The sequence below is a fragment of the Anopheles gambiae genome, chromosome 3 (assembly GCF_943734735.2).
Source record: "Anopheles gambiae chromosome 3, idAnoGambNW_F1_1, whole genome shotgun sequence".
Classification (NCBI taxonomy): domain Eukaryota; kingdom Metazoa; phylum Arthropoda; class Insecta; order Diptera; family Culicidae; genus Anopheles; species Anopheles gambiae.
This window is the reverse complement of record NC_064602.1, coordinates 91,412,752-91,438,213: the sequence shown is the minus strand read 5'-3', so window position 1 is coordinate 91,438,213 and position 25,462 is coordinate 91,412,752. Positions and strand designations below refer to the sequence as shown.

General features: G+C 49.7%; 3 protein-coding genes across 15 annotated transcripts in view; 1 reads left to right on the top strand and 2 right to left on the bottom strand.

Annotated features, from left to right (window-relative positions):
- Positions 1-398: 398 nt before the first annotated feature.
- Positions 399-14,613, bottom strand: LOC1280801 (clustered mitochondria protein homolog). Its single transcript, XM_320668.5, has 6 exons — positions 14,096-14,613; positions 5,142-8,710; positions 4,940-5,065; positions 3,613-3,828; positions 3,318-3,526; positions 399-3,223 (listed from the first exon to the last, which is right to left on the bottom strand). The coding sequence occupies exons 1-6, from the start codon at positions 14,187-14,189 to the stop codon at positions 2,989-2,991; spliced, it is 4,449 nt and encodes a 1,482-aa protein (XP_320668.5). The 5' UTR covers positions 14,190-14,613; the 3' UTR covers positions 399-2,988.
- A 264-nt stretch (positions 14,614-14,877) lies between these two features.
- LOC1280802 (PRKR-interacting protein 1 homolog) lies at positions 14,878-15,925 on the top strand. Its single transcript, XM_320669.6, has 2 exons — positions 14,878-15,122; positions 15,195-15,925. The coding sequence occupies exons 1-2, from the start codon at positions 15,006-15,008 to the stop codon at positions 15,870-15,872; spliced, it is 795 nt and encodes a 264-aa protein (XP_320669.5). The 5' UTR covers positions 14,878-15,005; the 3' UTR covers positions 15,873-15,925.
- The window catches only part of LOC1280803 (lissencephaly-1 homolog), a 53,894-nt gene continuing 44,346 nt past the window's right edge, over positions 15,915-25,462 (bottom strand). For all 13 annotated transcript variants that reach the window (XM_061653536.1, XM_061653535.1, XM_061653524.1 and 10 more), the window contains 5 exons: positions 21,080-21,537; positions 20,683-20,996; positions 20,444-20,599; positions 20,164-20,359; positions 15,915-20,082 (listed from right to left, as the gene is read on the bottom strand). In XM_061653536.1, coding sequence (XP_061509520.1) covers positions 20,009-20,082; positions 20,164-20,359; positions 20,444-20,599; positions 20,683-20,996; positions 21,080-21,537 — 1,198 coding nt within the window. In that variant the 3' untranslated portion in view covers positions 15,915-20,008. The remainder of the gene's footprint in view (positions 20,083-20,163; positions 20,360-20,443; positions 20,600-20,682; positions 20,997-21,079; positions 21,538-25,462) is intronic.

Below are 25,462 nucleotides of genomic sequence, written 5' to 3'. Positions count from 1 at the left end.
ACAGTGACCAGCACAATTATAGCAACACCGGTAAATAGAATTATTTTCTATAGAAAATACTTATTTTTAATCGTTATCTCAATGAATTTCTCGATATTTAAAAAATAGTAAATGAAACTTGAATATTCCCATTTTTTCAACAAACTAAATAAGACTAATTGCCTTTATGGTTTAACCAAATTTGAAATATTGATATTCATTATATCAAAAGTGATTAAAGTTTTAAAATTAAAAGCTATAACTTCCCACACAAAGTGTATGGGATACATGCCGGTCGTAGAGATAAGGGATAGCAAAAGAAAATATTTTAATTTTTTTTTTTAATGTTCATCATGTGCCATTTATAAAAAAGTAAAATGTAGATAAAGCATTAAAAAAAGATAACAAATAAACACTCATTTCTGGAACTCTACTTTGATAAGTTTATTTCTGTTTCTGTTTGTTCGATCTTCCCTTTCGCCGTTCAATATGCGTTAAACCCTCCTGCGGCTTCCGGTTTAGTAAAAGTAAAAGGAGCACCACTGTCTCGCGCCCGTTTGATATTCTCTAACCGTTCCTGTTTTTTTTGTTCTCCCCTAAACCGTGACTCCTCTTTTGCCGGTAAGTGTGTCCGTATGTGTCCGTTTGTATGGTACGCGCATCGATTCGAGGCATTTTATTCCGGATCTGTGAAACGAAGCAATTGTTCATCAATCCGACTATTACCTAAGCTACACACGAACAGTATTTGTAATGGTCTTTCCTACTTTACTTCGCTTCGTTTGGCAGCGTACGCCGTTCGCAGTGTTAGCCATACACTACGCAACGGTATGTTGTGAGGAGAGATTGTTCCACGACGTAGTTAAGCTTGCTTCACGGGTTGGCGCGTCTATTGTCTTTTTGTCCAATCTTTCTTTTAGTAGGAGACTTGCTTCTTCTTCTTCTTCTTCTTCTTCTTCTTCTTCTTCTTCTTCTTCTTCTTCTTCTTCTTCTTCTTCTTCTTCTTCTTCTTCTTCTTCTTCTTCTTTTTGGCGTAACGACCTACGCGATCATGCAAGCTTACACAGGCTTTCGGGACTTATTGAGTACCACGCAGCCGGCTAAGTCCGTCCTTGTTACGGGGAAACGGTCCTATATGACGGATTGGGCCCTGGACACGGACCTGTTGTTAAGCCGTGCGAGTTGAGGAGTGTACCCTGCTACTGAGCAAGGAGACATGTTCTTCAATTCCAATAGTGAATTCCTTCCCCTTTCGATTCTCGACACACTAAACTCCCGGGCAGCACAACGAAAGCCTAGCTAAAGAGGATAGTGCGTGCTGGGGTACAAGTGCTGCTTAATGCTAGAGTATCCTTCTAATTCCGCCGAAGCATCGTCACAGATCAAGATTATCTTCTACACTCTGCGGTCTCGATGCTTTCTTACAGAGTCGTGAGGTGGTTAAGGGTAAGTGCGCGCCCCCGTTTGATTGATGCATTTATTTCAATGTGATTCGCGTTCAAACTCCTACTGTTAAGGTGATGTGTGTTTTGAGGTGTTTTTTCGTCATCTGCCACTCTTCTACGCTCTAACCGTAACGTAATCCAAAAGCATCAAATAGTGAATAGAATAGTAGTAGTTGTGGTTGTATGGGTTTGTTTGCGCAAAGAAAATCGCTTTCCTTGCCTAGCTTGTGCGTACTACAACGAAGAGAGGGCACCATCATTTTACCCCGAATATTAGGCTAAAAAGCTTTAAAAAAAACGGCACCAAAAAGAATGTAGATATGCACAGGTGTGCCGCGTGCCTTTGTATTAGAAGGCTCAAAATTAATTTTGAACTGACTTTTTGTTTGATTCTTTTGGTCGTATAGTGGACGCTGACTAGAGCGGAACACATCGTTTTACGCTTGCGTGTGCTGTCGCAAGCGACCACGTGGTGCTAGGCTTGCTGCACTCGCTTATTGACTATTTATTTTTCTGATGGCGGGGTTGCGTGCACTCTGTACAATTTTCCCAATTGTTTTTTTTTTTTTCATATTGCACTTACTTTGCTTTAATGCATCTCTCTTCTCACTCTCTCGCGAAAGCGTTAAAAGGAACTCACGGGGTGTTTGGTAGTGTAGTATGTTTGGCTTTGCGCAAAGATTGAACTAATGCATGGATTTTTTTTCCTTGGCAAGTTTAACGCCTTACCCACCCTGTTTCTTCACTATTGAGGGTTCTTCCTTCTCCTGCTCGATGATTTCGGGTAAGGTATACCCTACGATTTGTTTTTTCTTTGTGACGATAATAAGCGTCAATTGCCTCGCTCTCGCGGGCTTGAACATGCTCGCTCTCTCGCTCTCTCTCTCTGACACCACACAAAAGGCATGATTACATAGATATTTAAGCGTAAGGGAAAGAAGAAAAAACAAACTTAAACAAAGACACGGCTGTTGAAACTCAACGCTTTAAACCTACGATCGACCGCAACAGAGCAGAACACATGCCCCCACCTTTCAAGAATAACCACCTTGTGGAAGTGATTTAGTACTCGGGCAACGGTCAAAACTCTCGACGCAACTACTAATATGCTGAGCAAAAAAAAAAAACAACTACACTAAATTGATCTACAAACTACAACAGACGAGAGAATGGAGAAATGGATTTGAAGGAGGAGGGCGGGATGGATGGTATGGTTTGCCTAGTGCGGTGCTTTCCCTATTCGAAGGTAGAAGTAGTATTATTACTATTGAAGAAGAAAAAGAAAAGGTACAGCGTACACGCTGTTTAGCACTAAACACCGCGCGGGGCGTATTGTTACCGCGCGGCGCCAAAACAAAGACAGTAAAACGTATCCAAATCGAAAACTATTCTACCACAAATTCTTCTCCATTAGTGAACTGGCTTTCCACTGTGTATGTGTGTGTGTGTGTGTTCTGCACGGCAGCGGGCGTCCTCCACAGCTGTCGAATCATTTTTGGCGACCCAAGGCAAACCGCAGCTGCAGCAGCGGCGACCGTTACCGCATCATCGTGGTGCATCGGCTTCAACTCGACGTCACCTCGGCGGGCTTCTTCTCTACCGCCGCACCGTCCTTCTTCTCGCCATCCTGCTCCTCGAACGGAATGCCGGCGGCCGTCTTTTGCATCGTTTCCATCAGCATCTGATCGACTTCCTCCTGGTTGGCTTGCACCGGACCACCGCCGGGCTGTTGCGACTGGGCGCCCGCCTCCTTCTGGCGCTTTTCGATTTCGTTCTTGAAGTTGGCAATCTCTTTGGAACTGTGGTTGGCAACGAGCGAGCGAGAGAGAGAGAGAAAGAGAGTGTGCGTGTTAATTTTGAAGTGCAAATGGAAAAAACGGCCACTGCGCTTACCTAATTTGTACAAAAATGATGCCATTGATTGCATTCAGCATGTCCAGCACCGAGCCCATCGAGGGTGGCTGAATGTGAATCGGGGGCAACCCGGTGCTCAGCAGCTTGCCGTTGGCGTAGTTCATCTTCTTCTGCAGCACGACCGCCTGCTGCGTCAGGTGGCGAAGGCATTCGGAGGATTCCTGCGTCTTTTCATGGTTTTCACCGAGCTGTGGTAGAGGTAAAGGAGCGTACAGTTGGCGTAAATGAGTATCCAACAGTTGTTCGTTTTAGTAGCACAACCACACAAACTTACCTGCTGTTTGTAGATAGCGTACGTTTCCTTTTCGTTGACCAACGCGGATCGGAAGTCGCCCATGCAGCTTTGCGTTCGCGCCACTAGATGGTAGCTAACTGCCACCTTGAGCGACTTTTCGCCGTAGTACCGAATGTTGAGGGCGAGCGCGTGCTCCAGGAAGCGCAGCGACAGTTCGTACTCACCGACTGCGTGCAGGATCAAGCTGATGTTGCTCTGCAAGGGCCAAAAGCGAATCAGTTTTAGTCATTTATTCATTGGTACAGGGTGTTTCACACTTTATCTCAAGATCGCGGGACCGCGGTTGCAAGACTGCGGTATGATCAGTGCTGCAAAATGTCATGAGCATCACGTGATGTTCCCCAACGAAAACAATGAACATAATAAAGGTAGCGCTTAATGCTCATTGCTGATACTCAATGAAAGTGCGTCATGACATGTCGAACGCGACATGCGAATGCTTGAGTGCAACGCGATACTCCGACTGACAAGCTGAACTTAATGCTGTCGCAAGCATATTCATGACTTTTTTTGGCTGTTAACAGTGCTGCCAAATGTCACTGTTTCAGTCATCAACACTCATGACTGAACGAAACGAAGCTCAAATCAGCTTACGTACACAACGGAGATGATCTGAGGTAAGCCTCAAACAGTTGGTGGACCAATCTCATGCTTAATGACATTTTGTTTACCACCCAACTCTTGATCTCTCTCTAGATCACGACATTTTCTGATCATGATGATGATCACCGACAGAAAATGTCGCGACCAAGTGACTGACCAAGAGTTGGTTGCACAAAATGTCACCAAGAAAGTGATGGTCGCAACATATATTTGAATCTGATCTCTGATCATCACAGTAGAGCTCGTAACGCTGACATGATTTTGTTTCAGCCGGAATTTGTCATGATTATGTCATGAAATTTGCAAAACTGATCACAGTAAAAAAAAGTCATGACTAGTGACTAACCAAAGCAATGGCTGCAAAAAGTCACAAAATAAAAACACCAAATGAATAACTAGGCGTTTCCAGAACAGTGATGTACACAAGGGTTATACGTGTAATTAAAAAGTTCAACCGCATGTCCTAAGCGTGGAACAGTGTGTTCGAGAAATGTGCCGCAAATTCATCTTTGCATCCCACGGTCTTGAGATCAAGTACAAACACTGTAATTCAACTGTTCGTTTGTTCGGAACAGTAGACGCACTTTTCCGACCCTACGTCTTGGCTTACACCATAGCGTACCACACAGAGTCGAGAATGTGTGTCGAATAGTGATAGAAAGATAAAAGAGAAATAAATAATGCATCATTTGTGTTTACTTACATCCATCAGCGCAATGTCGGGATGGTTCTCGCCGCACACGATGGTCGCCAGATACCGGGCACGGTACAGCAGCTTAAGTGCGGTGGTGATTTGACTGTTGGCAAAACAGTACAATGCAAGGTGGCCCTTAAAGCGGAGCAGATCCAACAATTAGCACAAATAAGCTCCAAATGACCGCAACCGGTGTCGCTTTTTGACTTACATATTCCGAAATCGTGTACGGATGGTCGACCCCGTTCACGCGCTCGCTCATCAGCACGGCACGCTGCTGGATCGCGAGCGCTTCCTGCGGATCGCCCATAATGTAGCTGAGCCGGGCCAGCATGCGCAGGCACTGGGCATTCTCCGGATGCATCGCGCCGTACACGTTGTTCAGCAGGTTGAGCGCTTCGCTGATCAGCCCGTACCCGTCCTGCAGGTAGCCCTGCTGGATCTTCGTCTGGCCGGTCGTGTAGAAGTTGTACGCGTCGGAGGCGCGCGGATTGATGTGCTTCACCACCGGGAACACGTTCACGATGTCCGCATCGGTGAACGCGGGCCGGTTGCGCTGCTCGAACGCGTACTCCTGCAGCAGAATCTGCACGCCCGTCTTCAGGCAGAACGAACGCAGCAGCGAGATTTTCTGCAGCTTGAACGCACCGATCAGCGGCTCGATCGAGTCGATCACCGCTGCCTTGCTTTCCTTGCCCTCCTTTGCCGGCTGCTCTACCGTCAGCTCAAAGTCCCAGTACGCCTTCAGCTCCTGGCGGATCTGTGCCCACAGCGTCTTGGACGTCAGCGCCGTCCATTCGCAGTTGTCGGACGAGGGCACGGAAAAGGTGGCCTTACGTCCACCACCCGCGGCACCCTTTCCACCTCCTCCTCCTCCTCCCCGCTTGCTCTGTTTGTTTTGCTTTTTGCCCCCGGCCTTCGGTCCAAACTCGTCCGCCAGCTGGCCGTCCCCGTCGGCGCCGGTACCGTTCGCCACCGGCTGGTAGCCACCGGTCGACACCGTCAGGAAGCAGTTCAAAAAGTGGCTGATGGCGGCCGCCATGCTCATCACGTCCGTCTGCTGCAGGTACGCGGTGAACAGATGCTTCGCCGCCCGCACGATCAGCTCGGACACGGCGATCGTGTGCAGGTACTCGAGCTGCTTGATCTTGGCCAGCTGGTCCACCACCTTGCCGAGGTAGCGCACGTTAATGCCGCGGTTGTGCAGCAGCTCGGTCAGCGTGACGCCGTCCATCGGGGCGGACGTGTGGTCGAGACACTCGTGTACGAAGCTCGGTATCTGGTGCTTCACCAGAAACTCGGCCGCATCCTTTACCAGCTGCTTCTGGCGGCGCAGCGAGCCGGCCGCGTTCGGCTCCTCGTCCACGTGCCGTATGCCCGGCGAGTACACGTCCGGATTGAAGCGGATGTTGAACTCGTACTCCTTGAGCGAGCCGACCGCTTCGCACGCTCGCTTCACCACCTCCATGCTTTCGTTCTTCTGGTCGCTTGAGATCAGCGACTCGACCAGCTTCTTCGCGTCCTCGCTGTCTGGCTTCGGTACGGAGCGTGCGGCAGCCGCCGCGGCCGCCGCTTCCTTGGTCGTCGATCCCTCCTCCTTGCCATCATTCGCATCCTTGCCTGCCTCCTTGCCGTCCTTTGCATCCTTTGCTGGCGTCTTATCGCCCTCCGCCGGGGCGGCTGCTTCGATGGCGGCCTGTTTGCCACCCTCCTCCGTTTTCTGGGCGGCAGCCGCCTTTTGCTCCTGCTTCATTTTAACGCACTGCTGCAGCTGCACGGCGGCATGCTTCATGAACATCAGATACCGATTCTCCACGAACGCTTCCAACAGCTCCTGCCGCAGACAGCACAGCTTGTGGCGGTGCTCGATCGGGAAACCCATCGCCCGGCTCTCCTTGCCGACCGCTTCCTCCTCCGCCGGCAGCGCCAGGAAGTTCACATCCGGCGGGAACGTGCGCAGCAGATCGAGAATGTAGTGCCGCCCGTCGTTGCCGATGATGCCCTTGCACTCCACCGACGAGCACAGCTCGATCGCCTCCTCCTTGTCGTTGTACACGCTGTGCGGCAGTATCTTCAGGTGCTTGCCGGCCGCATTCAGCAGCTCCAGGTACTTCGGGTGGGACAGCACGGTTTTGCCGAAATCGATCGACCCGTACACGACCGACTGGTCCTGCTCGCGCTCCAAAATGCCCGGTATGATCGACTGGGCCGTCACGCGATACCCGCGGTAATCGATCACAACCGTGCCGAGCGTGTACAGGCCCTCCACGTCCACCGCGCTGTACACGCGCACGCCGTGCAGATCGTTGCGCGGCGCCACAAACGCGGCCGCATCGCCGCCCAGCTCCTTGTAGTGGTCCCGCACGTCGAACCCGAGCGAGAAGAAGATGTTGTTCCAGATGAACATCTGCGTCTTGGCGTCCTCGCCCGGATTGATCGGCATCACGTTCCCGTCGATGACGGCCATCGCGCCCCGCGTGGCCGCCGTCACGAAATCGCTGTGCACCTTGAAGATGGCCCGCTCGCGCAGCAACCGCTCGGGCAGCGTCGCCCGCGGCAGCTCGCGCGTCGTCTGCAGCTCCTCGTTCCAGTCGCGCGTCTGCCCGGGGATGTGCTCCTCGTAGCCGAGCTTGGACGAGAACGTGTCCTCCGCCCGGATCGCGTCGATCGTGTGCTCGAGCGCGGGCGCCGTCCACGTGTACACCTGGTACGGCGTGGCGACGCGCTCGAACGGATGCCGCTGGGTGCGCTTCTTCTGCATCTGCGCGAAGCAGCGCCGGAAGGTGGCGGAAATCTGCGACAGCAGATCGATCAGCGAGTGCGAGAGGTAGCTCGGGTTGGCCGGCTGCGGGTTGAACGCGTCGTCCGTCGACTGGTTGACGTAGAAGCCGCGCGAGCAGGCGCTAATGTGCAGCCGCTTGTCCTCCATCGTCACCACGTACAGGTACATCAGGTCGCCGTGCAGCTTGCGCGGCCCGGGCGGCGGATTCCACGCCGAGGTCGTCAGCACCTTCAGCGGTTGCGGGGTGCCCTTCTTGCCCGTGCCCGGCTGCAGCGGTAGCAGCGGGCGCTCCCGAGCCCCCGGCATGATAAAGTCGGGCGGCGTACAGTCGACCGATTCCTGGCGCGTCTTTTTCTTCTCCATAATGTCGCCCATCGTGATGGTGTGCAGGAAGGTGAGCGAGCTGCAGTCGACGCCGTTGTACGCGTCGGCCGGATCGAGCGATTTCAGCAGATCGCGCACGTGGCGCACGTGAATGCGCGCCTCGCGCATTGTGTACGGCTCCTCGACCACCCGGATCACGGAACCCTCCTGCAGCCCGTCGATATTCTTCAGCTCGGCAAAGTTGTCCAGCGTGCGGCCGTCGAGCTGCAGCGAGAAGCACGTCCGGTGGCACGTGTCCTCCCGGTCCATCAGCAGCTGGTGGATCTCCTGCACCAGCTCCATGCTCGACACCTGTATCGAGAGCGGCTCCACGCCCGGCGACAGCACCTGCACCGTAAAGCCGGTCTCCTGCATCAGCCTCATCACGTCGTCCTCCTGCTGCTGCTGCTGCTGCTGCTCGGTCTCTCCGCCACCGGCAACGCCAGCGCTTTTATCGTCCGCGGACTCGTTCGGGCCAGCAGCGGCCGGGTCCGACTCTTCCGAGCTCGCGTGTCCGTTCAGCCCGTTCTGTTCCGCGTGTCCGTTGCCGATCGTTTCCTTTTGCTCACCGGCCGCCGCTGCCACCACCGGGGGAGTTTTTGCTTTTCCATTCTGTTTTTTGTTCTTCGCCATACCTTAAAGAAACGAAAGAAAACAAAATTAACGCCGAGTTTGGATTGGTTAAATGTAATTTTAAATAAATATTATTAAAGTTACAAAAATGACTAGTTTAGAACAGCATCAACATTCTCTCCCAAACTCTCGAATCAAAATTGAAAAACACTCACACGGAGACGGTCAGGATAGAGAAGCAAACATTACGTAAAACCATTGCCCCAACAACTCCCGCGTGTGATGATCGTGTTTCACGCTCTCCGCCGCCCGGCCAGAGCATAAGCCAACCACAGCACCATTCCTGCTGCAGTCGTGAAAATAGCGTACGAACAGAAAATAGATACACTTTCTTCACTGTGTAAATGTGAACATGTAAAAATAGGACCCGGTACGGTACGGTGGCGTTCAAACAACGGACAAACAGCGAACAGCGAAGCATCTGCACCGCAACCGTGTTTTTCTACAACCGCCGTCGACCTTTAATTCATTTGCCCTTCCAAACTTCTTCTCCCACCCCCGGGCTTCCTTTCTCTCTTGAGAACATTTTAATCGTCCAATCGTCGTGTGCGGACCATCAAAACCGTGTACCGCTTCTATGTATACGTGTGAGGCGTTTTTGTTTTTTTCTTGTAGCGCGTTTATCACATCAGTCCGTCCCGCGTGCGTGCGGTGCAGCGGCAGCCATGCTTTACGCCTCGCGAGCATATAGAAGACCTTGAACTTTGGGGGGATCCTTGTTTTGTTTATTTTTTATGGGTTTCGGTTGTCTTCTTACTCGTTAATTGTGCTGGACGTTAAATTAACGCTAGGATGGACGGAAAGAATGATTAATGACATGTTTTAGTTTCGTTTCTTTTATCGATAATATGAAACGAATTTGAGATCATTCTTCTGTCGGCCACAATTCCAATCGAATCTTCAGAGAGATGCGATTCGATACGAACTCAATATTAGTGGTGTGCTCTTTGGAGCGATTTCCGGCTATTACTAGTCCGATTCCGACTGCGGCAAAATCCGACTGCAGCAAAATCCGACTGCGGATCTGAGCAGAGTCGGAGTCGTCTGAAGTCATCCAGAGTTATCCAAAGTCGTCCAGAGTCGTCCAGAGTCGTCCGAAGTCGTCCAGAGCAGTCCAGAGTCGTCCGAAGTCGTCCAGAGTCGTCCAGAGTCGTCCAGAGTCGTGCAGAGTTGTCCGGAGTCGTACGGAGTCGTCCGAAGTCGTTCGGAGTCGTCCGAAGTCGTTCGGAGTCGTCCAGAGTCGTCCAGAGTCGTTCAGAGTCGTCCAGAGTCGTCCAGAATCGTCCAAAGTCGCCTAGAGTCGTCTAGAGTCGTCCAGAGTCGCCCGGAGTCGTCCAGAGTCGTCCAGGGTCATTCAGAGTTGCCCAGAGTCGTCCAGAGTCGTCCAGAGTCGTCCAGAGTCGTCCGGAGTCGTACGGAGTCGTCCGAAGTCGTCCAGATTCGTCAAGAGTCGTTCGGAGTCGTCCAGAGTCGTCCAGAGTCGTCCAGAGTCGTCTAGAGTCGTCCTGAGTCGCCCGGAGTCGTACGGAGTCGTCCGAAGTCGTTCGGAGTCGTCCAGAGTCGTCAAGAGTCGTTCGGAGTCGCCCAGAGTCGTCCAGAGTCGTCCAGAGTTGTCCAGAGTCGTCCATAGTCGTCTAGAGTCGTCCAGCGTCAACCGGAATCGTTCGGAGTTGTTCCGATGGACTCTAGACAACTCTGGACGACTCTAGACGACTCTGGACGACTCTGGACGACTCTGAACGACTCCGGACGATTCCGGGAGATTCCCGACGAACTACTCCGGAAAATGGGTCCACCCAGCATAACTTCAGGAGTCGGTTACGAAATTACCGGTGTGGGCTCGGAGTCCGAATGTTTGCCAACTTTACCCATCGCTACTCTATATTTCAATTTTAAAATGGCGCTTTTTTGAACGACTGTTCCTAATCGCTGCAACATGCATCCGTGGAAGGGAAACTATTTGCTTAAAAATTTAGCTCAAACCCACAGCAACAAGCGCAATAAACCCCTTGAAGCATACAAATGTCGAGATGGTTGAAGTAGAAAAGTATGATAATATTAGGTCGGCAGAAGAGAAACTCGACCAACACAATATGCATCGCACCGTGATACATGCATAAACACAAACACGCGCACACAACGGACGGAGGAGGTGCTAACTGAAGACCGGAACTCGTCAGACAAACAGCGAAGGTATGACGAACAGAAGCTAGGCCATTCCTTTTCTTTTTTTTGTTTGGCTGACCAGCACAGACCAAATTGTGTCTGGCTGCCTCTCTTCTCTCCGGCTCTGCGGGGAATACCTCTGCCACGTGACGACGATGGCGGAATATGTATATGGGATGGGATCGGGGTGTTCGAATTTCAAATCAATCCCATCGGCGGCAGTAGCAATCAGCGCACAGCACACCCAAACCCAACAACGACAGTGTGAGTGAACTGTTTATTTTTGAACATATTCATCCGCCGGGCATGGCGGGCTATTCCTAGTGGAGCGGTGATTGGTTTCTCCTGTCGTGTCGTGTTCCTTTTTTCCCTTCCCATTTCCCGTTCGTTTGCAGACGTTGCAGTGACAAAACGGCGACTCTTTTACCGGCGACGTCGCACAAATGGGCACAAAACGCGCCAGCACAACCGCATGGCGGTGGCGCACCGTCGTTATACCCTAAAATAGACAACAAGAGAGATGGGGAGATGGAGCTTCTCACCGTCAAAGTAGATTTAGAATCTATGCACAGGAGAACGGACGACAGCTTGTCAATGGTTTTGAGTTACAGTTTGAGCTTTGAATGAGAACTTTGTGATAATAACCTGCAATTGCAGCTTATTTTACGTCCACCATTCAAAAGCGCACTTGAAGATTATTAGGAATAAAAGATTTCCATACCATTAACCACCGAATGCAACGATTTTCTAGCATTTATTGAGACTGACTGATGAAAATATCCCATCTTGCCATCATCATCTTCTTCGCTACTTTGCAAACCACACACACACACATGTGGGGAGTGCTTCCGGACGTTTGCTTGACAAACGGAGTGACGAAACAAACAAAAAAGGCAGACTCCTCGGGACGTTTCCCGCGCGTTCAAGAGACGAACGCGTCCAATATCGGTGGGCAGAAGCGGTCCACCAAATGTGCAAATGTGCAACTGAAACACAATCCCCCCGGGTAGTCAAAGTGCATTCGCCCGGCACTGATCTATGCGCATCCGCGGCTTCGCTCTCTCTCTCTCTCTCTCTCTCCTTCTCTCTCGTCTGGTTCGTCAGCAGCGCGCGCGCGCAATCGAGTGACGACGGACGAGCGAGCGCCTGCTGCGTTTTGTGTGCACTTTTACGCGGATGTCGTGTTGCCAAGTTCAAATAAAGCCGCTCTTCTCGCCACCGCCGCCGCCGCCGTCTTAAGATGCATATTTGTGCTTGCTTGCTTTTGTGTCGGGCGGTTGTTTTACTTTTCTTCTTTCCCATTCCGAGGTTTAGCCCACAGGGAGAGACCCGTGCCTTCCGTGGTTGCTAAATGGGAAACGTCGATTCGCAATCAATCAGACAAAGAGTAAACTATCATCAACGGGGAGCGCTGATAGGGGGCGCCGACCAGTTCATCATGCGCGGTGGGAAGGGGGGAAGGGCCACTTCAAAACTCTTTTCCTGGACGGAGCCTTGTACACACAATCCGGTAGCTGAAACGATAGTGAGCAAGCGTGCCCTGGGTGTGCGGTTGTGTGAAGCTGTCCTAGTTAAGTCTGTTGCCACACACGCAGCCCTCCTGTGCGCCTTGCCGCGCTTCCCTCTTTGCCACCGCGTACAGATTGTTGTCCAATTTCGTTCCTGCACGGAAAGCATCTCTCGACTAGCCCGCGCACTTCACTTACGCACACGCACGTACCCTTCTTCTTCGCTCTTCCATGGGATCATCACCGGGCAAAAGATAAGAAAAGGAGTGCTCGGCGCACACCAGTCAGTGTGTGCCCCGTTGCTGTCCCGAGGTACGCATCGCATCTTCTTTAGGGGGTCTGTCCGTTCGTTCGTCGTGTGGTCTCTCTACTCCGGGAATGACTGGCGCGATCTATTAAGCAAAGCCAGAGCGAAAAAGAGACTAAACAGATAAACCCGGTGACCGTATCTATTCGGTACGGTGCAGCGACGGGAGAGACGCACACACACACACATGAACCATGTCAATCTGGAAGACGGGGGCCGCTTCTGGGCCGCTTCTCTCTCGCGCACACGTGCTTATCGGGCCAAAGAGACCAAAGCGATGCTCATCTGCATGCCTTTCGAAAATAGGTTGGGCGCTTCTTGGCAGGGTCCAACAACCAGCCAGACAAACAGATACGGCAACTAAAGAAAACACTTTATCATTCTTCACTGGAAATACACAACCAAAGGTGGATCTTTCTTATCGGCTGCTACACGAAACGTGCGTTTAACGCTTTGCAAGAGTTGGAATTTTGTTAAAATTTACTTTAAAATGTTTTCACAATAAAAGTTTGCTTGATTGGTCCCAAGCGTTTAAATACATTGAATTTAAATTAATAAATTACCCAACTATAATAAATAAAAAAATATATTTAAAATTGGCTGAATTTAAATAAAATATTTATTAAATAAGTAGGCCGTGCCGTTTCCTAGGTCTGCGTTAAGGCTAATGAAAAGACCCCAAACATAGGCGTTGGAATGGAACTATGTTTTGTAACTTATTTTACCACGGTTCTATTACATCTTAAATTAATTAAAATTTCACGCTTACAAAACAAAAAACTCTTGAATTATGAAAAATACAAACAATCGCTTTTTACACTAAGTTTGATTCTCAGGTGCCCCAAAAAATGCAGTCGACAAATAAACCACAGTATGTGTCCAGCTCGAAGTAATGCACCCATATCATCATGTAATAAAATGTAATAACAAAAAAGCAATTTTTACATGTGTTTTTCGAACAAATTATTCCCGTTCAATCTGGCAGAAACTTTCGAACCAATCGAACGCAACGTTCTAACGACAAACAAAGCAACCGATCTTACGGCCAACCCATCCATGCACGGCGAACCCATCGGCAAGCATCCGTCAAATGGTCGTAATTACGTAACTGATTATATGACTACGGGCGGTGCGAGCGCAGAAGGTTTTTTCGTCGTGCCACCACGCGGTCCGATCGGGGTTTTACCGTCGCCGATACCGGCACATCGATAAGAATCCGCTCCCGCTGCAGGATATGTATATCGACTATCACACAGCGTGCTGTGTCTCCTGCCGGAGGATTACACGCTCGACCGTCAATTGCATCATCTTTGCACAATGTGTGCCCCGAGACGGCGCAGGGAGGGTTAGAAGATTGCAAAACTCGCATGCTCTCCCACGGTTGGCTGAAAAAAATAAAATCTAACCTTTCTTTTTGCCGCCCGCCTCCCCGGAACCAGCGGTGGACAGCGCCTCCGTTGCGGCTCCGGCCGATTGAACACTTTCCGTTTCCAGTGCCATATTTCACAACCCGCTCCTTTAGGCAGACAACACTGGCGGTTTCCTGGTTCTACACACGCACGTTTCGGTCGAAAGTCACACGCTGCTTCCACACGGTGCGACGGCACGATTGGACGAAACTTCTTCCTTCTTCACGGTCTCTGTAATTTCCATGCACTGTACACACACACACACACACGCACACACGAACACGAGAGCGCGCGCGGCAAGGCAAGGACACTGCTTCCTGTGCGAGGGAAGGGAGGTAAGTGTGAAAAGCACCCGGAAGTCCTGTCGCCCTATTTGCACCAACCAAGCACCAGTCCGGCTGTTTTCTTCGGCCTGAATTTTCCGTCCGCTCTCCGAAATCGCCAAGGCACACTCACACACCACCAGAATGCACGCGCACACGGCTCGCGACAGCTGTCAGGCGAACTGTCACAACAAACTGCATAGGGGCGGGTGAGGGCCGAAAGAGGCCGTTTGAAAACCGTTTGCACGGTGGGTTTTGACATTTGTGGGTAATGAACTTTTTCTTTTTATTATTACAATTTAATTAAAATAAGGCATGATAAATGTGTGTTGTAACCGAATGTTTTCAAATTGTTTTTATCAAAAAAATATTTGAGGAAATATCTCTCCAAAGGAAAATTCTAAAATATTTATAAAAATTCTTTTTCCTAATTCTGTCCTCTGGAGCGACCACTGTGTCAGCCCAGCTAATGGATAGAAACAACAACAGAAGACAAATATGTAAACATTCCTGCTCGATTGCATTTCGTTTGTCGAATTTGTGAGCATACAGTCGAATTACAGGCTAAAAAACGACACAACACCATGGAAATACGAAACGAAGTGAAGCAGAAGGATAAGGAGGTGGAAAAGAAAAAGTTTGTCGTGCGCAATGCGGCCGACATACAGCGGGCTAAGCTGGAGAAGCTGATGAAGAACCCGGTAAGCAAACTCCAAACACCCCCTGGCGGAGGGCCAACATTTACCGTTTCCCCTTTGATTCGTATCGCACAGGACAAACCCGTCATCATACCGGCGCCGAGCAAAAACCGGGACCATTCCACCGCCATACCGTCGTTCGTGCGCAATGTGATGGGCTCGAGTGCGGGGGCCGGTTCGGGCGAGTTCCACGTGTATCGCCATCTGCGGCGGAAGGAGTACGCCCGCCAGAAGCAAATACAGGAGAAAAGCCACGCCGAACAGCTGGACGATGCGTTTCAGCAGAAGCTGGAGGACAACAGAAAGGCGGCCGAGGAGCGGACGGCGAAGAAGCGGGCCAAGCGGTTGAAGAAAAAGGCGAAGCAAAAGACGCACCACCGGGGCAAGAAGCCGAAGCTCAGCGAAAGCGGAAACGAGGTGGAAGGATCGTCTGACGAGAGTGAGGGGGAAGACGACGGTGACGATGGGCCGGCTCAGAGCGAAGATTCGAAGGACGCGATGGAGACGGACCCTTGTCCTGAGGGGCAAAATGACGCAACCAGCGATGATGCTGCCCGAAAGGAGAGTGTTACAAGTGGGAAGGACGAAACAGCACAACACACAGACGAAACGGCAGAAGAATCAACCGAAAACTCAACACCTCAATCCAAAAACGACGCCGAAGGTGATGAACCAAACGCTGCAGAGAAGGAGCAGCCTCACAGAAAGGAGGACGAAAATACCGAAAAAACGGAAAACTCAGGCAAACAGTAGAAACTGTGTGTGTGCGGTACAAATTAATAAACAATTCATAAGTTAAATAGCAATTGGAATTTTTACTGAGCATTTTCCTTATAAGCATTGAGAACTAATCAAGGGATGAATTCCATTCCGTTGTTCCGAAACTTTCTTAACTAGAAAATAACGTTCCAAGGTAGAAATCAACCGAACGGAATGAACAAAAGGAGGAGGAGGGGGAAAATAATAAAACTTTAAATATATTTGCACTCTCTCGCTTTCTCTCTTCCTCTCTGTCTCTCTTTCTCGCTTTCTCGCTGTCGCTATCTCACTTCTCGCTTTCACTGTCAATGTTTTCCATAATATATATTTTTGTTTCTTCAAAATTATAATCCCGTTTCGTTTGCTTTTTAATAACGCGTAGGTTCTTTTTTTGTTTTGTTTTGTTTTGTTTGTTTAGCCGTTTCTGCTTGCTGTTTTATATCTTTCTTTAAGAATATTATTACAGAACTCTCTATGCGGTCCTTGACATGCACTCCCGGAACGATGCGTGTGTTTGTGTGTGTAACGTTCGCTTTTGCGTGTGTGTGTCTGTTATTACTGATTCCCTTTTCCGCTCTCCTTTATTTTCAAATCACACCTTTCCGTTGAGGTCGTCGTTTAAGATTTAAATTTTATTTACCATGAAGGAAATAAAACCAAATCACGCTCCGGGTTCCACCAGCCAGATGGAACAACGCAGGGAGGCGGGGGCGGCGGTGGGGTGACCTGAAGCCATTCGACGCGTGCCATTCTCACTTGATCTGATGCTTCCGTTTGTTTTATTTTTTTACTCGATGGAACACATTTCATTTCGCTCGTTTCACCTTTTTTCGCGGCTTTGCTGTTCTTTTCGGGGACATTTAGCATTTCGGCACATTTCGAGCATTTGCTGACATTGAGCGCGGCTTAAGAAGAGCCGGGCCATTTCCCCACCCAACGCTTTTCAAGTGACACACTAACGCATCACAAACACATACACACACATACAAATCGCCCCATGTTCGCGTGTCAAGGCGCGCATTCGCTTGCGTATTAGATCGCGTTTAACACTATTCCGCGTATTATTACCGTTGCCTTCTCTCTCGCGCTTAAATCTTTCCCTCACAGCAACGGGTAGAAAAACACCATTATTCGTAGCAATTATAATAGGTAATCATAATAATAGTAGTATTAGCAGTTGTGTGTGTGTAATTATTATGTTTTCGTTTGCAGCTCCTAGCTTGCACTCTCCCTCTCTCTCTCTCTCTTTCTAATCGCTTGCCGCCGGGGGTTCGCGCACCAAGTTTGCGCGGTTCTTTCCTACACACCTCTTGATGTTCTATGTTTTTTCTTCCTTTTTTCTGTGTTTGTTTTCTTCTTCTTCCGCTTGCCATAGCAATTATATAAGAGGGCATTTTAGAAATAGGTTTTAATAATTTAAATAGTATGAAACAAGTCGCACACACTCACACACATTTCCGCAGTTTACACCTTGCTTCCAGCGAGCGGCACCGATGACGCCGTAAAACCGTTGCCGTTTCTCGACGGCGTGAGGGTAGTAGGATGTGATGTCCTATGACCATCTCATCATCACCACCACTCACGCCACTGACACACTCACACACACATCCACATACGATGCCTTCCGTCTTTTCTTGCTCCGGTTTTTGCTGCCAACCAAGTCGACCGATCGATCATCAATTGTCGCACTAGACAGGCACACAACATCTGCAACAGGGTCTGCGTATATAACGTGTTCGTGTTTGTTTACGTGCAGTAACAATATTTACATTATATGAACTGTGAGGGGGGGGGGGGGGTTTGTGTGCCGGTTGTAAAGAATAGCAATCGTGAAAGATTGCACCCCCCGCGGCAACCCTTCGAAAGCTCGAAAAGGGTCGCCACCACCACACACGGAGGTTGGTTTATGCAACTCTCGCACACACACACACACACATAAAAACTAACCCGCGACGCGACTGGGAGAGCGTTGATTTGTTCAGCTCATTCTAAAACAAAATTCTTATTAAACTTTACTATTCGCACTATGTACAAACAGCCTTCGACAAAACAAAGCCAATTTTACAAGGATGAAGCAATTAGACGAGTGTACGCGGAGAGGGCGGACGATCGATGCCAAATCCGTCCCTTCCCGGGGATGGGCCCACAAATCTTCTCCGTAAGAGATGACAGAGATATGCAGTTTATTTAGTTTGTTGTTTTGTTCTATTCAATAGTGTCAAGCAAGTTGGTGGAAAACCGCCTCCCAACAAGTAGGGGAATGCAAAAAACTATCAAAATGTGTTCCTTTCAGCAATTTTAAGGTGCAAGTTCCTTTGGACCGTGATAATCATAGATGATGCAACCAATAAGGCAGGCATGGCCAGCAAGTAATCATACAACTCCAAAACTCAAGAGCCAAAGCTCACAAAAGGTGTTAAATGAACACCTTTCTCCCATGCACAACTACATCGTAGCATCGGCAATGCCAAAGCGCTATCATACATGCCAAAGAGTCAGAGATCCACATTGTAACGGCCCGGGGAGCAGTCGGAGAAGAATCGACAGGGAAGAGCACACACGGATGGGGTGGCGCGCGCGCGCGTTGTCGGCGGCTGTTTCGGTTTTGCTGGTGTTTCGTGCGGCTCTCTCGCGCGCACTGGCGGACCATTCGGTTGTTCGGTGAGGTTGTAGACCTGCTTCCGTCTTGACTTAGCGTGCCGGTTTGCTTCTGCTTCTGCCCGAAATCCTACACCATTCTCCCACCCTGCTGCTCCTATAGGCTCCACGCTCTTGCTAATGTTTCAATTTGACGTTCAATATTGTTCCTCCCACCGTGCCCCATTTTTCTTTTTGATAACCGTAAGTATATTGTGTTATTAATAATGCTTGCCTCCCTCCTTCCACATAGATAGTTGCATTGCACTGTGCTGCGCTGTTCAGGCCACCAATTGCCATTATTCCGCTACTGCCTCTCCTCTTTCTGGATTCGCTTTCGCCTCCACTCCGGGTGGTTCGAAACATGTTTTATCCTTTCGCTCTTCAAAGGGGTTTCCCTACCTTCCGCTAGCTAGCAAATTGAGGAGTGAAAATGAGCTCGTGTCTGCCTGCGCTGTACTGCCCTTGCCATCGATTCTGGTTTTTAACGGGCACAAGCGTGTACCACCTACTTCAAGTTTCCTCCTCATTTGATCAGCGCATCGACAAATTGTAAAATGTGTATGTTTCTTTTTGTTGTTGTTGTGTGTATGCTTTGCTCTCTAATAATTATTATATCGTAATGAGTTGCGTTTTCTGTTTCCAATTTGATGTGGCAAAGGGAGTGGTGGTGTAATTGTTGTGTGTATCCACTCTATTAGTGTAGCATTTTGATTTAGCAATAATTGCAAACATGATCTCGTTTTCACAATTCTAACCAGTTTGTCTAAACCCAGAGAAAAAGCTAACGGTTTGCTGGAGAGTTTAACAGCCAGCGGCTCTAAGAAGGAGGAGCACGAAGGAACACGCATGAACCAGCGCTAAAGGTTGGGCTAACGACAGTTTGTGTGTGTATGTTACTAAACATCCGTACCGCCACTGACAATATTCATTGGATCAATATGAGTAAAATAGAACAAAACGTAAACTAATATTGAACTAAAACATCCCTTTCTCCTCTTTCCCTCTCGCTTGTTATCATGTATCATCTATCTTTCACAGTTTTGCTTGCATTGCCTCCGCTCATTGTAAACCCACCTTCTACACCACCCTAAACAGAGGACGGCAACACAAACTGAACACAAACCATGCGCACAGGTGCACACATCGCAATGAAAACGTATCCACGATAAGGATGATGCTGATGATGATGGTGGTGATGACGGTGCCTGCTTGCCGATGCTGGATAACTGTGGTCCGTGGGTCCTCCTGCTTTGCCAATCCACGGATCCTTCCAGGCCCACAATACGGTGTGTGGCTGTGGTTGTTTAATTTGCTTTGCTTTGTCGAAGAGCGAACATAAAACAGAAAGCGCCAATGAGTCTCCCGTTGGACCCACACACACATACACACACACACAAAGTAACAAGCTGCCAGCCAACCTGGGGTAGAGTTGGGGTTAGTTGGTCAGGTGGCGTCGTGTACGGGAGAGGGGGCGGATCGGGGGATTTGACTTAGCGGCACTCCCAAACTTTAACCGTCGTGTCCACGCTGCCGGATATGACGTAAGGATGGGACTTATGCATATCTGCGAAGGAAAAGAGAGGAGGTAGCAATTTAAGTAGAGAAACAACAAAACAACATCCCGAATGGAATCCTCAACACCTACCCAAAGATGTACAGAAATGTGAGTGCGCGTAGAGCGTTTTCATGCAACGCTTGTTGCGTAGATCCCAAATGCGTAGCGTTTTGTCGTCGCTAGCGGAAATCATGTACTTGCCGCCGGGGTGAAACACGATACCACGCACCCAATTGTCGTGGCCGGCCAGCGTAAACAGGCACAAGCCGGAGCTGACGTCCCAAATCTAGAAAAAATAAATAAACACAATCTCATGAGCGAACGTCGGAACAGATGCAACTGAACTGCTATTTGCGAAAGCTACACATACCCTGATCGTTTTGTCTCTCGATCCCGATGCCAGGAATGGGCCTTGGTGTGCACCCTTCTTGTTGTCTGCTCCGGCTGCCTCGTTTATAGCCGCTGCTGCCGATTCCGGGGCCCAGGCAATGCACTCTACCGTATTCTCGTGCTCGCGCAGCTCAGCCTAGAGAGGAAATAGGAAAGGGACCAAAAGGTACAAAAAACTGACTAATTTCATCCCTTGGGCAGGGATTCGTTCCGACATACCTTGCACTCCTTGGAGTTCGTCTGCCATACCCGTACCGAGTGGTCGTTCGAGCAGGAGGCCATCAGCGAGCCGTCCACGTTTACCCGCACCATACGCACCCACTCCCGATGGCCGGTGAACGTCTTGACGCAGTAGCCGCTGGCCACCTCCCACATCTTGATCGTTTTGTCACGGGACGCGGAGAGCAGGAAGTCGCCGGCCGGCACGAACGAAACCGACGACACGTTGTGATCGTGCCCGTGCATTGTCTTGACGCACTCGTACGTCTGCTGGAAATCCCACAGCTTGATCGATAGATCCGAGCTGCAGGAGGCTGTAAGGCAGGGAAGGGAAATTAATCACCACACTCTGCTGTGCGACGACAACGACGACGACGACTTCAGCCGGGACACTTACCGAGCAGCTTGCCTTGCGAATCGAATGCCAAATCCTGTACCGAGTCCGTATGGCCCTTGAGCGTGCGCTCGTATTCGCCCGTCTCAAAGTCCCACACCTTGATCGTGGCGTCCTCCGACGCGGACACCATCATGCTGAAGACGGGATGAAAGACAACGCGCGTGACCGTCGCCCGGTGGCCGGCGAGCGCAAACTTCTCCGGCGGGCGCGGTATCCAGTCGCTCGGCGTGCGCTTCGCTTTGGTCGGGGCGCCCTCGATCACCTCCTTCTCCGCCTCGGACAGCTTCGCCTCCAGCTCCATCACCTTCTTCTGCAGCCGGATGACGGAGGTCCACTTCTTCTCGAGCAGCCCGCCGTACTTGCGCTCGATCTCGTTCGGCATGTCCGCCTCCTTCCGGAACGCTTCCAGCGCGTCTGTGTATCCGTTGCTTCCCAGGTAATCGGCAATCGCTTGGTTACTGTGGGGAAGAAAACAAAGGGGGGAAAAAGGAAGCTGTAGTGTCATCCAACAAAAGGTCTGTCAATGTCATAAAACAATCTAACTGAAACAAAATCCATGTCAGCGTTACGTACTCAATTGTGATAATCAGAGGTGATACTAAAAACGATTGATGTGACATATACATGCTTCGTGACATTTTTTGCGACTATCACATTATCAGCCACTATGTCATGACTTTTTTTACTGTGATCAGTTCTGCAAAATGACACTGACATAGTCATGACAAATTCCGGCTGAAACAAAATCATGTCAGCGTCACGAGCTATACTGTGATGATCAGAGCTGAGACTCAAACAGTTGGTCTGACCATCACATTCTTGGTGACATTTTGTGCAATCAACACTTGGTCGCGACATTTTCTTTTGGTGATCATCGCGATAGTCATGACGCATTTTCATTGAGTATCAGCAATGAGCATCAAGCGCTACCTTTATGTTCATTGTTTTCGTTGGTGAACATTACGTGATGCTCATGACATTTTGCAGCACTGGTGTCCAACGAATACCACCAACGTCCTTCGATTGCGAGCCATTTATGCATCTAACGTTCGTCCTATTTGATTATCTTTCGATTAACATTTGCATAGATCAAATGCACCCGTCTATAGCCTTCAAGAGTAACCTTTACCTCTATGATACTTCTATTAAATGAAGATTCAAACTGGAATCTCTTCCCAGACTACGCCCAACACCACACGAGCCTTAAGCGGAAGAGCTAAATAGCAGCATTGCTCGCCTTGTCTCACCCGTTCTCCTTCACACTAACTGTATATTAAACGATAGATCTGTAGACACGATGTTACCAAAAATATGCCTTTATCTCTAACCACAATTCATCATTTTCTCATTCGTAACAGCCCCAAAATAATAAATGGTGACGCATGTTTTGCCATGATCGCATCATCTTCCATCCAACCGGACTCGCTAGCTCTAACCTGTCTGAACTTCTCCATCAATCCACCCAGCCGGCCCTCTATTCATCGGTGTTCGTATTCATATTCACCCGCCCCGCTCACCATTCATCGTTTCAGCCCGACACGAGCATTTAATCATAGTACAAACATGATACAAGTCATGCTTCGTTACCTTTTGGCAACGATGGTTTTCGATCAACCATATCCCTGGCGGCACCGTCTGACACAAACCAAATTTTAATCACAAACCTCAAACGAGAGGCCGCTTTCGACACCGATCAAGGAAAGGTCGATCACTTCCGCGCGCGCTAGGGGCTCTTCCCAATTTAAGACACTATTCAACGCAGGTCGGACGAGTCTGGGCCATCGCAATAAACAAAAACCCTTGGATCGGTAGCTTAAAACATGAGCTATAAGACAACGCTCGCGCCAGAGGATTTAGTAGTATGCAGCTGATGGATCGATCTCCGTCCCAATATATTTAAAAACAAATTCTCATTTCAAAATTAACACACTCCAAGGACGCATAAGCGCCTCTAGAAAAAAAACCTTAAAGCGTGTCCCTCCCCAGTCTAATTCTGAATAGAAACAAAACATTTTGAGGGCACACTTCTTGTGGTGTCTCTCTGCTCTCTCTGTGACCTTAGTTTTTCTTCGTGCGAACTCACGCGGTGTGCCAGGCAAGCGGTCCCCACACACAAAGACAATGAACTGGTCCAAACAGAAGTCAATCTCCGTGACACTAAAGCGATCCTATTTTAGCAATGTTTACATTACAACAAACCGAAGGTTCTCCTCCGATAGCGAAAAAGTGAACGGAAAATTGAAAATCCAATCTCGAGCAACGGAGTTTTCACGAACCCACCCGAAACGACGGCCACTATTGTGTGTTCCTTTTTGGAAGTTAATTTTGATGATTAACGAGGGCGGAAGGTGTTGTTGTGCTAGAGAAACCACGTTCTACCTGCTACTTAACGACCCTACTATTCACTTATCTTTGCTTCCATCACACGTTTTGATTGATTGTTGGAGGTTTGCAACAGCATGATGGCTCTGGTGTTTTGATCGATACGCTGGATTGCATCAAATTGGGCAGAATTGATCGTCGATCGCAACCACCAAGAACGTGCCGAGAGGAAATCGTGCTGAGGGCGAGACGTAGACTAATCTACCCAGAATCGATTGACCAATCGATATTGCACACACACACACACACCCGGGGAGCTGTGCACATCAATTTCCGCAAACCATAAATCATCGATCGTGTGATTTTTCATCAACTTTTGAAAGAGTTATTTCCGACCGAAAAAGGCGGCGGCGGAGCGATAGAGAAGAGCTGAAGCTCATCGAGGGATACGAGCGCAGCGGAACATAATGGCACATTAGTCACTCACCGAACCGCGCGCTCCGAAGTCCACCCTGAGGCCGGATTGTCTAACGGTGCACCCGCGCGCGCGCTTGAGCGCGATCGCTTTACGGATCAATTCCGACCTCAGGACACATGGCAGGCGGCAGAGCAGTGCCGGCAGTAACACCCTCTGCACTCGGAAGACAGGCACGGTGTGTTATAACGCCTCATTGCACCCGGCGGCAAATTATAAACACCCCGCCTCCGTCCTTCGATCCGGTGAGTTTCCGATCTTCTCCCTCCGGTGCGCAGGGTGTCGGTAGAGCCTGTAGTCTGTAACCTCCGCAGCGCTACGGTCGAGAGGTAGAGCAGTGAGACTCAATAGCAAATGACCGTAGAAAACGGTTTCCAGTATCGTCGCCCTTCGATTGGGGCTCGAAAATCACAAACGAATGCAAAATCGATCATCACCCTCCTCTCTCCCTCCTTACTGGGTAAGAAACCCCTCTAACCTTCCGTTGCCCATTGCACTGTCCTCTGCTGTGGCGGCGAGATCTGTATCTTAACAGAACGGAACGGATTTCAATCTTGTTCGCGATGCACAATTCGGCACGGTGATCCATCCGCTACGTTGCTAGCTAATAGACTGGTCTTGCCCGGCGGTGTACTAGGACAGGTACAGACACCTGCAAACCCCTCTGCTAAGAGCGCTAAGTCGTCATTACAAGCAGCAGTTTTTACTTAAATTGGTAAATCACGCTTCGATTCGTAAAAAAAATCAATCTCCCGCGCCCCGTGCGATGATTGAGGGTAAAATTATGAATTGCACTCACTCACTGTGAGCGAACTCCACACAGCGCCGCAACAACAAACGACCGATTGAGTGCGATACGCCCTTACAACAGCCAACAAGTGCCAGCCCGACCCCGATACAGATTATTTAAAACAGCATCATAATCGGCGCAGGGCGGAGGGCGGGATCCGCCCCGATCATCGTTCCGATGCTGGCGATCGTTAACGCGCAGGTCTTTCGAAAGTCGGATCGCACACGAAAACGCCCACCATTTCACGTGGCGCGGTGGGCGGTGGCGGTGATCGCGCAGTCGCGCGTCCTTTAAGTCATCAAAGAAGGCTGGGCAGAGCATATTGGCAAGGTGGCGGTGGAGTAAGGGCGTGCACCCGTATATATGCAGCACTGCTACGTGTACGGGCGCGAATGGGGGACGGTTTTGCACCGATTGCCTTACATCTCGTGCATGATCGCGACATAATCACACACCGATACCGGTTAAATTTGCCAGAACTATCACAGATCATTGAACCGCCACTGGGCTGGTGCTGCTGCTGCTGCTGGCATCAGGGCGACCTTGGCGGGGTAAGATTCCTCGCGATGTGGTTTTCTCCCTTCCAACGGAGTGGTGTTGGTTGGTGCCCGGCGATTAGTTGACGTAGGGAAAGAGTCAGAGAAAATTCCACCATTCGCTGCGCACTCCTAAGCCACGATGATGGCAGTGACGGCGCACTCGGGCAGGGGTGTCAAACCGAGCAGAGTACGTTTGGGGGCAAATCAAAGAACTAACCAACTGCTTAGTAAGAGCGTTATATGTAAAGATCAAATGC

Bases quoted from the DNA above. Each gene is read 5' to 3' on its own strand.
- LOC1280802 (XM_320669.6), top strand. From the start codon at position 15,006: ATGGAAATACGAAACGAAGTGAAGCAGAAGGATAAGGAGGTGGAAAAG. The intron at 15,123-15,194 runs GTAAGCAAACTC...CGTATCGCACAG, and splicing joins AGAAGCTGATGAAGAACCCG to GACAAACCCGTCATCATACC.
- LOC1280801 (XM_320668.5), bottom strand. From the start codon at position 14,189: ATGGCACTGGAAACGGAAAGTGTTCAATCGGCCGGAGCCGCAACGGAG. The intron at 5,066-5,141 runs GTAAGTCAAAAA...CTCCGCTTTAAG, and splicing joins CGTACACGATTTCGGAATAT to GGCCACCTTGCATTGTACTG. The intron at 3,527-3,612 runs GTAAGTTTGTGT...CCTCTACCACAG, and splicing joins ACGCTATCTACAAACAGCAG to CTCGGTGAAAACCATGAAAA.